The sequence below is a fragment of the Myxocyprinus asiaticus genome, chromosome 1, assembly GCF_019703515.2.
Source record: "Myxocyprinus asiaticus isolate MX2 ecotype Aquarium Trade chromosome 1, UBuf_Myxa_2, whole genome shotgun sequence".
NCBI lineage: Eukaryota > Metazoa > Chordata > Actinopteri > Cypriniformes > Catostomidae > Myxocyprinus > Myxocyprinus asiaticus.
Window position 1 is genome coordinate 67,315,183 of NC_059344.1, and position 11,769 is coordinate 67,326,951.

The 11,769-nt window shown below is 33.8% G+C and overlaps 1 protein-coding gene across 2 annotated transcripts; it reads right to left on the minus strand.

The window, feature by feature from the left end:
* Window positions 1–3,319: 3,319 nt before the first annotated feature.
* LOC127447762 (apolipoprotein L4-like) lies at window positions 3,320–9,508 on the minus strand. Of its 2 annotated transcripts, XM_051709815.1 has the most exons (9): window positions 8,804–9,508; window positions 7,906–8,030; window positions 7,702–7,789; window positions 7,314–7,417; window positions 6,632–6,715; window positions 6,492–6,550; window positions 6,303–6,386; window positions 6,032–6,086; window positions 3,320–4,891 (listed from the first exon to the last, which is right to left on the minus strand). In XM_051709815.1, the coding sequence occupies exons 1-9, from the start codon at window positions 8,844–8,846 to the stop codon at window positions 3,821–3,823; spliced, it is 1,713 nt and encodes a 570-aa protein (XP_051565775.1). In that variant the 5' UTR covers window positions 8,847–9,508; the 3' UTR covers window positions 3,320–3,820. The 2 variants fall into 2 exon arrangements, with proteins under 2 accessions (XP_051565775.1, XP_051565786.1); XM_051709826.1 differs by lacking the exons at window positions 7,702–7,789; window positions 8,804–9,508 and having other exon boundaries at window positions 7,906–7,924.
* Between the last annotated feature and the right edge of the window lie 2,261 nt (window positions 9,509–11,769).

An 11,769-nucleotide genomic window follows, 5' to 3' on the forward strand; every position in this document is an offset into this window, starting at 1 on the left:
TAAAAATTGGCTTTATTCACTTCCATTGTAAGTGCCTCACTGTAACCTGGAATTTTGCTTTTTTTTTTTTTTTTTTTTTTTTTTGAAAAGGAGAGACAAGTCGAAATACATTTTTGTGTTAATCAGTATCATGCCACAAATGCTGTCGATTGTGCTTAAATTGTATCAAACCCGGAATATTCCTTTAATTGCATTTCATGTTTACATTGGATATAATGTAGTTACTTTTTTTTTTTTTTATCACCTGAGCATCTGGAACCTTTTGAATTAGTTAATTTATGCATGTATGTATGTATGTATGTATGTATGTATGTATTTATTTATTAGTTATTTTTATTTGAGTGCTATTGGAAATCAAGCTGAAGTACAACCACAATAAAAATAAATAAATAATAATGATAAAAAAAATTGGGACAGTATGGGAAATGTTAATTCAAACAAAAAGGACTGATTTGTGAATTCTATTCACCTGTTCTATTTAAAGCACTAAGGTTATATCATATGCTAACATATGTTGCCATTCAGATGCTGTCCAGCAGTCCAATGCCAAACCACATACTTTAAATAAATAAATCTAATTTGTAAGGTAAAACATCACATAATGTGCTTTGAATATAGCACAGTTTTTACAAACATGTTCCATTTTACATTTACATTTCTGTTTTTGACAGGAATTCCCCCTTTATTGTAAGTTTCCACAGATTCACAGCAAGTGTCCAAATATGAAAAAGCGATAGCTGACATACAGTACTCAATGTCATCATTTCTCCTCACACAAAGATCTGTTGCAGACAGTTCATCAAAGATCAGCTTAAACCACAAGTCTCACCAAGAATGAAATGCAAACACTGATTGGATTGTTTATTTGCATACTGTGTGTTGTCAAACTGTGTTGTTATTTACAAACATCGGTTTAAAAAAAATAACTTACAAAAATACAAAGACAAGATAATTCTTGTTGTAACTAATCAACTGTTTACGAGCATGGATGGTTCAAGGTTTACAATTTTGTGAAAAGTGCGTGAGCACAAATACCAACATTTTCAGAACAACATTTCTCAATGTATGATTGCATGCAATTTAGGGATTTTACTATATACAGTCCATTACAATAATTAAAAGAGACAGATAATCTAGAAAAATCTCTCTGCATAAAGGGCAGGACAGAAAACCAAAACTGAATTGTCTTCGAATTGAATTCCTGAATTAGCTTTGAGCCCTTATTAAGGCCCTTAATGCCCACATGCTTCTGTTCTTAATAAAATGATTGTTGTCAGTTAAGGCAGTTTGTCTTATGAATAAAGTTACTCTACAACTCTAGAAACACTGCCAACTTCTCTGAACTCAAGCATATCATGAGATAGACTGTTGTAAAGTCGAACATTGTGCTGTGCTACACCTTTCTAATTGTTTTCTGAAAATATGAATGAAGTGTTCTTAAGGCCAAGGAGGTTAAGTGCCTATTGTACCAATGTAAAGTTCAGAATTCAGCATCTGTCATGGGCATGATACATTTTACATACTGTCCGAACTTTTGGGAACTGTGGTTTGTATAATTAAATAAAGTCAAGAAAACATCCCCTTTTTTTTATTTTATTTTTTTTTATTTTTATTTTATTTTGTTTACATTTGTGGAAGACAAGATTCTCAATCTAACATGTCTTCAAACTGAATATGTTAAATGTGTGATTGTAGACATCAACTAAACAGATTACAGACCAAAATATCCATGAGACAGTTAAGAAAAATGCAATATTGAAAAAAAAAAAGGAATATATATATATATATATATATATTGTCATAAAACAGAACATAGAGCTTTTGTAAATATAATGCAAAAAGAAAATTACCTTTTAACACACTCGCACACAAAAGGCAGACATGTGCATACCAAAGTGAGAAGAAAAAAAAACCAAGTGCTTACATTTTCCATTTGTCTAATTGTGAAAACATAAAGGAAACAAAGGTAAAAAGAACTTAACCTACAAAATAGAAAACAGACCCAATATACATTTGATACATAATTAAAATGGCTGCTTATATAGCAGAAATCTGAAGGTCAACTAATTGAAAGGAGCAGATATATTCCTTCCTGATTCAGAAACTCTCACTGAGTGATACCTAACAGACAGTATTAGATTAGAAGCATTTCATGAAAACCCAAGATATACAGGTACATTTCCTAAGTCATACCACCACCACTATACTAATTAATAATAACATATATCTTAGATGATGGAACATACACTACTGCAACTACTCACAAATCTTAGAGTTTGTGTTTATTATGTTTCTTAACTCACCCAGACTCTTTTTAAGTTGATCTACAGTGTTTTTTATGTTTTTAACAAATATCATGGTCTCTGACTTTAACTCTTTCTCTTAATTGTTGAATCTCAGGTAATGTTACACACACCTGCTCTGACTCAGTGTTCACACTTTCTGATTCTTGTTTATTCCCTCTTAAAGCACAATCTGTGCATAAGATAGGAAGTTCCTGGCCAATCCTAGTTTCAGCACTTCCCTAAACTGTGCACTGGAATATTATGACTCATTGCTTGAGGATAATTTCATGAAATATTTAAGATATTCCATTGTTGTTGGGGCGCTTTGGATGCAGCAAGCTGTGGAGACATGTTTTTCTTTTCTTTTGAAACTCTCATAAGCAGCTTTTCCACCATTGTGCTGAACGGTTCTGAGCATGACATGGAACGGTTAGTGACGAGAAATGTTCGTGGATGGTGGAAAAACAGCTATTTATTTTTGTTTTGGTTAACCGTGTTTGTTATAACATATGATAACTTATTTTATGTTGTTTGATATGACCTGTACAAAGTCCTCCGCTTTGAAAACTTGGTTAATAATAAATAACTTTGCATAAAAATATTTATAATATACATATATATATAATACAAGTAAAAATTCACTTGTGACAAAGACTTCATCTATTATCGTCTTCATCTATTATCAATTATCAAGGGTGTTCTGTGTGTAAATTGAATTACAAAAATGACAAGAATTGTTTCATTTTCAGTTTGTTTAGTTTCTCTTTCATTAAATCAATGTTTTTGCCGCAATAACATTGGGTATTAACTGACAAGTGATAAGATGAAACAAGAACCTTTGAGACACTGAAATTGATTAATAAAGGCACAAAGTCCATAATGTTATTTTGTTTTATTAATATTAGCTACTGTATACTTTTGAACAAGTTTTAGCTAAAAATTGTACAGCTGTACAATCAGAATTAACTTTTAAGATGCATATTCAAGGAATAATTTACAGTCTTGCTCTGTTTATAGAAATGTTGACAACAGTCAAAAACTAGGCCATGTGACCGATTGGATGTATATTTTTAAATGAGATGTGACAGCCTTGACAGAGAGGAAGATTTTCAGGGATTAAAACCTTTATTTTTACTCTGTATAATACCTTAAATGCAACACAAGTTGTTTGAAATACTTCTGAAGTGCTTGTATGGCAATATCTTGAATCAATTACTGCGACTGTACATTTATTTCCCTTTTGCATGTTCTTTTTTTGTTGAAAAGTGGTTATGTTTCCGGTTGGGGTTGGGTTAGAATATCTAAAATATAGTTTTGATAGTTTAAATGTGACTAAACTAATATATTAACTGTATAAGTATAATTAAAAATATTGCGGTTAAATATGTGATGACATCCGAAGACTGTTGATCCTGTGACATAATCACCTGAACTGAGTAGAGAATGGCATGACATGTCGCTACAATGAGTCCTTATGTATATATGTAAAAAGGAAATGCCACCCATCCCCTACTACAGCCTCAAATTCACATGTTCTAAGTATCGGCAGAATCATGTGTCCATGTGTTTGTGCCAGCTTTTTCTATATACTCTTTTAGTTCCTCTCTTGTGTTTTTAATCTCGTCCAAGACATTGCAGAGCTCTTGATGTGTTTTTCTCATCTGTGCAATAGACCTGAGTACACTGGATTTGAACTGTTCAGGATCATTTGTTGTTTTCGTGTTTCTCATCTCATGAATCTCCATTGAATCTTTTACTATGAAGGCAACGTCAGCTATGATTAAGATACCACTTAACACACCTGAAGCTGCTGCTGCGGCTCGTCCTATTTTGGCAGCTTGAGTACCAATTCGGCCGATATTTGCCAACAGGCATATATGCATGATTTCTGTTACACATGATACTGTACTTCTGCCTACTCTCCATGCCATCTGCGCATTATCCAGTGTTGATGCGCTGACAAAAACACAGAATTTAGCAATTTTTTTCATCAATTGTTTCAGTGTTTTCAGTGAATTTAGAATAGGTGCACTCGCATTCTTATAAGTCTGTTCAATTTTTTCAAGGCTCTCACGGAGTGATTTTTGTTTTACTGTATTGGTAATGTTGGAGGCAGCACCTGTTAAACCACCAGCAACTCCTACACCAACACCCACACCTGTTACAATCAAAGAGGCACCAAGAGTGAACGGTGCCAAAATTGCACCAACCACTGCAGTGATGCCACCAGCGGCTCCAATCACTCCACCTGACAGACTGCCTGCAGTGGCTTTATAATGAATATCCTCTAGTGAATCTGTTGCTTTTGCCCATTCACTGACTAAGATCTCCAGCTCAATATAGTGCTTGTTGTAGGCCTGATCAAAGGCCCTGATGGACTTCATGAACTTCTGTTCAAGTGCCTCTGGAATTTTTTTATATTTGTTTACCGAGTCGTTTAAGAATGGTTTTGCTAAAATGTCATCGACCGAAGGTCTTTCATTAGGGTCGCAGCTGAGCATTTCTTTGATCAGTTCCCGTAGCTCCTCTGAGTACTTCTCTGATATGTCGGGGGGAGTTCCTCTCATGCTGATGGCATGTAGAAAGCGACGCTCTAGAATATCTGACTGTGGAGACAAAGGAAAATCTGGTTACTCTAGATCTTTCCCACTGAGTTTGTTCATATAATCTTATATATAATGTAAAGGATATGTATATTACGGGTTGCACCAACTTTTCAATTAGTTCCAACACTCGTCAGTGTGTTGGTTCTATGTCGACAGATTATGGTACACTTTTGATGTGCACTCAGGTTTGTTTGACATTCGAGTTCGGTTTGTTTGGGTTATGTGAACGTTGTTTGAAAAGGTGGTCTGGGGTACGGTTCATGTGAACTCTGCTACGATTCGCTGCTGATATGAACGCAAACACTCGAAATCATGGAAGTGAACCTTTATTGATAACATACAGTATATTATGTGTGTTTGTAGATCCCCAATACAATTATTATGTTTTAATACATTTCTCACACCTGATGCCAAATAAATTGCCTTCAGAGAGCAGCTCACATTCTTCAGAGTATTTGCATGCACGAGCCCACGACTAACACAAACTTTCTTCTGCTCCAGAGAAATGCAAGTGTCATTCTGTGCATGTAAAGATTTGGTGGAAAATCCAAAGAAAAAAGTTTTTCAATAACATCATGATGCTGATGTTTTCCAGAGTATTACATAGTTACATTGGTAAACGGCTACTGCTTGTAATTACATTAATGACACAATCAGACCGTAGTTTGGACCCAGAAACATGATGTGAACAGAGATCAGCAGGGGGAGGAGAGAGATGATGAACTCAGGTTCTGACCGAGTGTGAAAGCACCCTATGATTGCAGCAGGAGTACAATTCAGCTGTCAAGAGGGGCTTGTACAACTACTAATTATTACCAGTCGACTAGTCAAGCAGAAAAGTAGTCGGTGTATCAATGTTTAAGTAAATTATTCAGAAGTTGCAATAACTGAGCATTTTCCATTATTTCCGTTATTATTTATTTATTTAAATATAACATCTCATGTGTAACATTTCTGAATCTATTTCAATTCTTAAGATCTCAAAAAGTATGTGCTCTGGTCTTGTGTATTCTAAAGCTTTTTGCAATTAAAGCAGTATTAAGATTTTTGCTATTAACGTTATGTACAGTATCAGATAATACAGTGCTTTGAGAGAGAGAGAGAGAGAACAAAAAATGAAATAAATAAATAAAATCCTACCCAGACATCAAGCATGCACAGATCATGTAGCAACCATCCCAATGACCAGATGTCACTGTAATCAAAAGAGTAGAAATGAAAAAGAAGTAGTATGCTACTTTGATAATCAGCCTTTATACTGAAGACCTTCAGCATAAAACTTGTAGCTTTGATTAATAGTTAATAGTAACTTTACATTTTATTTCTTAATAGTAATTTTATTTTATAATTGCTGAACATATTAGTATTTACATTTTTATACACATTACCAGACCCTTTACAACAAGCATACCTTTTAGAAGTGTATTTTTCTGTATAAACTTCTGGGCTATCATAGAGTTCTGCACCCACACCTGAATTTGTATACTGGTCGGCTCTAAAAAGAAATAAAGTATTATTTATTGATTTATTTATTTATTGTCTAAACTGACATTTGACAAAAATCACTTATCAAAATAACTTATTTATTTATTTATTTTACCTTTCCAATGTTATTAAGCATCTTAAATTGATGTAACCATACTCAGTCAGAAAAACATTCTGGAATAAAAACAGAACAAGTTCGTAAAACAGAAACTGGGCCTGTTTACAAGTGACATATTGAGCTGTGTCAGTGCCTACCTGTGGCTTGATATCTCTGTGAAGAATATTCTTCTCATGGAGACACTTCAGAGCTAAACAAATCTGCACAAACCAGTCATGGATCTACACACAGATGATAGACTTTGATTATTCAAACCCATCAGCAGTGGAAAACACTACATAGTCCTCTGTCATCTAAGGAGTAGTCATAAAAAATAAAAAATAAAAAATTTTTTTAAGGTTGTGTGTTTTATTTATTTATTAGTTTCATATTAGTAAACTTTAGCCATTAGTCACATTTGAAGTTTTTAGTGATAATTTTGATTATTGTGATGAAGCTGATTATTCAGTTTGAGAACCTGAAAAATAAAGCAGTCATCACAAAATAAGTCAAGATCTTAGTTAACTATATCCAGTATCTGTGAATCATATGAGGTAACACACTCCCAATTACTGTTACATTTCTTTTTACTAGTCTACCTGAATAAAGTACAATAATTTGGTATTTTGCTGAAATGCAAAAGCTAGATGTTAGCCTTCTCAATATAACTTTTTATTATTTAAGGAATCTTCTAATCAGCATATCTACTTAAAGTCAATTCTACTCTTACCTATTCATAAACCTAACCATATAGTAGTTCCCTTCTTTTTATATACATTGAAATGTGTGAATATTCTTTTGCACACAGTAAATACTTGCATGAATATCTGCATACATTACCTGTTCTTCTTTGAACCCATTTCCTCTCTGTGTTTGCATCCTCTTGTTAAGATCACCTTCTGCACAGTACTCCATCACTATATAAAAAAGTCCAGCTTCTCTGTCTAAACAAATAACAATAAAATAAATATCCAATCAAACAAAATACATCACATTAATAAATGTATTTAAATACTCTTTGTCTGCAATTATAATGAACACTGTAGCATTTCAGTCAAAGCTCAGGTCAGATAACAATAACATAGTAATTAAAGACATTTTTTTATGTTAATTTTATTATCCTCTGACTCCTTTATGTACAGGATTTATTTGTGTTTTCTCTCATTTTGTAAAAGATTTTAATGTAGGAACATTGTCATGTCTCTTTCTAAAATACAATCCAACATACCTTCAAATGAATCCTCATAATCAACAATATATGCATGGTTCAGATGTTTTATGATATCAACTTCTTTTTTGACTGTGTCAGAACTTTCCTTTAGAGGGGAAAACATCACTTATGCCTATGAGGACTTAAAATGTTACTAAACAAAGTGACAACTGCAAATTGCATCTACTGTTGAGGCGTTAGTAAACTCCTGATTATACTTACATATCTGCAGTTAATCTCTTTGATTACATACAAATCTTCCTCTAAGTTGTTCACAAGAAATGCTACATCTGAGACTCCTTGCCCAAGTTTTTTCTGTAATGTGTATCCATGTTTTGTGAACAGCGCTGAAACAAAGAAGTAGAGTTAGTACTGCAACCACACTACCTTGATCATTAGCATTAGCATGTGTTTAAAACAATAAAATCCTCACAGTGGAAATTGTAGCCACTGTGACTATTTTATAAATAAGTATTTGCGGTTTAGAGCACACGTACAAAACACTCTAGAAGAACTCATGTCTGGGAGTGACAGAGCTTCATACAGTTCTGGGAGTGCTGTGTGTGTGTTGATCCTTATGACTTTGCTATGCGGATCTATAATATATTTTTCAAAAGTGTCAATACCTGCTCTTCGCCGCAGTTCAAGTTTGTATCTGACTTATTTGCTCTGCAAACTCTAAACAGGCTTTACATTTTTTAGACACCATTATTTCAGAATGACCAGAGCGACATTTCAGACGGGATGATTGGTCTGCTGGTTAGTCCAGTTATGAACTAATTATTCAGTCACATGACTTTCTTGATATGCATCTTGGTGTTTATTGGGTAAATGTGTTTCCATCATAGTTTATGTGCATTTCTTCTTAAAACAATGTGTCCACCTCAAGCGAGCAGGTTTTTTTTTATTTGCATCTTGGTGTTTCCATCCAGCAGTTTTTATGCAATATCCGCAGCAGCCCCTTTAGTTGTCCATATGGACTTCAAAGCTAAGATACTTCAGCTTGAGTTAATTCAGTATACTGAATCACAGTTAATGACAAAGACATTGTCATTCAAGTCATAAACAACAAGTGCATTGTAATATGACTGATCATGGGGGTTGTGTGTGTTATTCTCACCTGCTCTGCGCTCATCAGGAGACTTTCCTTCCAAATGACTCATTTTTGATGCTATTAGGACAACAAAACATATCGTAAAAAACAGAACTTAATATTACAGAACTTAAAATAAAATAGTATAAAAAGTATAAAACTGAACATTGGAATAAAATGCTTTGGTCCTTTTTTGTTTTGCTTTGTGTTCAGAGTTCATTTGTGAAATTATTGGTACATATTACTTTAGAATATAATAAAAATAAAATAAATGTAATACAAATATTATAAAATACAATATCAATTAGTTTGTAAACAGCTCATATTGCTGAAGTATTTGTCAAACAGCAACTCCAGAGGATAAAGTTTTAGTGGGAGGCAGTGTCTCTTCATTCATGTTTATGGTGCAGAAGTATACATTACAGCATATAATAGTGTATTTTATTATACACTTACTGTCCAATTCTTATAGTATCATTAGTGTATTGACTGTTCTACTCTCAGAATTGACAGAGAAACTCATGGCAGTGTCATAGGTATTATAAATTGTTTGTATATTTGTCTAGGCAATATAGCATAGTGTGATGACTGTACAGTACTGTATATTGCACTGTTGTACCATTTTCCAGTCCGCACTTCTAAGGGTAATTTGAAACATGCATCTTGTATTGTTTGTTATTTAATTGGAAGATCATTTAAATGACTAAACTGAAAGAAGATCATTCTGTTGTGTTTTTTGGTGATAAAATGTGCTGTAATGTAACTGTTTTACAAACCTCTGCGAGACTTATCAACTGAATTAAACTACCTCATCCATTTCACCACACAGCCTCTGTTTTTTTTTTTTTTTTTTTTTTTTTTAAAAAAAGCTTGCTTTCCAAAGACAGCAAACAGAAGGTGTGCTTCTAATTTCTTAAATTTTGCATCCTCGTTTCCTCGCTCCTCCCCCATTGAGCTTCCAACTCGGAACCGGATCAAAGTCCACCAGACTTTAATGTTATTAAAAGTTCATTCAAATAAATAAATAAATAGTAGTAGTAGTAGTAGTAGTAATAATAATAATAATAATAAAACATTTGAATGTTTTAGGCAGCAATGTAAATAATAATTTGGTTGTTTTTCATTGTTTCATCTATGCATTTGGCAGACTTACAGTGCCCTTATTACAGGTACAATCCCCCTGGAGCAACCTGGAGTTAAGTGCCTTGCTCAAGGACACAGTGGTGGTGGCTGTGGGGATTGAACCAACAACCTTCCATTTACCAGTTTAGTGCTTTAGTCCACTATGCCAGAGAGCACAAGCAAAACATTACTTAATTTAGAGACAAATGGATCAATTGTTATTTTGTGTGTGTGTGTGTGTGTGTGCAAAACTTCTGTTTTAATATGATTTTATGACTTTTTTTGCCTTGATATCTAAACAGTGCAATGTGTGATGTTAAATGTTTATAATATCACAGTTCAAATGACAATATTTCAAAATAATCAAAATATGATTTCAATATGAAGTCCCTAATAATATTAACACAATTAAAATCTAATAGGTGTGTTTACCAACTTGAAATACAACCACAATTCCAAAAAAAGTTGGGACAGTATAAAAATGTTAATAAAAACAAAATGGAATGATTTGTAAATTATATTCACCATTTGCTATATTGAATGCACTATAACTACACATTATATTATGTTTTTCCTTGTGAATATAATTATTATTATTGTTTTGTTATTTTAATTTTTTTAATGTACAGTAATTTCAAATCAGATGATTGCAACACACCACAGTCGAGTGTTTACCATTGTGAAACATCACCATTTCTTCTTACAACACTTATTAAGCATTTGGGCACTGAAGATACAAATTTGTTAAATTTAGCAAGAAGAATTTCCCCCCATTCATCAGCTATGCATGTCTTCTGCTGCACAGTTGTACGGGGCCTTCATTGCCAGATTTAGCACTTCATAATGCGCCACACATTCTCAGTTGGAGACAGGTCAGCCCAATATAGCACCCACACTCTCTGCTTACACAGCCATGCAATTGTAATACGAACAGTATATGGTTTGCAGAGGTAAGGTACTTACTGTAAGTACAGTTTTCCATTATTTGTATTTTACTTGAGAATAAATATTTCTTTGGACTTTTACTTTTACTTCAAAGAAATTTGAAGAGAATATAAATACTTTTAATAATTTTAAGATACATTTCACCAAACCCTTTCATTACTTTTGCAACTGAAAACTGCAAAACAATAACAAGCTGTACTTACATAAATGCATACTGATTGGCGATAGTGATATCTGATTCGTAAAAGAATCATTTGAGTTGAATCTTTTAAATTTGATTCTTTGAAACGACCAAAAAGAATCAAAAAGCTTTCTGATTGATTCATTTTGCGAATCACGAATCTGAATCAAAATCACAAGCGAAGCAAGCGGTATATACCATGTGTTCCATCATCTGTCTACTATGGTGGCCGGGAAGTGCAAAACTAAACAACAAATCTAAAAACACAATGGCAAATCCAAAGACAAAATAACAATTCAGAAACACATCAACAAATAAGAAAACACAATGGCAAATCAGAAAACACAACACCAAATCTGGTGTGACTCAAGATGGCGCAGAGTATGGCTGCTGCGTTGCGAGCTCCGACACAACATGGCAGTCTTTTGTTTGTTTTGTTCACAGTTCTTATGTTTTTTTGTCTTGGATGTTGTCTGCCTTATTGTCTACGACAGACAAACACGTTTGGACATTGGTTCAGCAATTTCACACCATAAACCTTACTTCAAATTCCTCAATGCCGACCCGCTGAATACAAACACGCAAGCGGAGCCCTTTGTCTGGGCAGCACGGCCGCGGAAACACAGGAGGAAAAGGGGAAACAGAGCCGGCGTTCTCATCAGAGTAAGACGCCGCGCAAATCGACCTCCGCTACCCACTATTCTACTGGCAAATGTTCAGTCTCTGGATAACAAGCTCTGCAAGC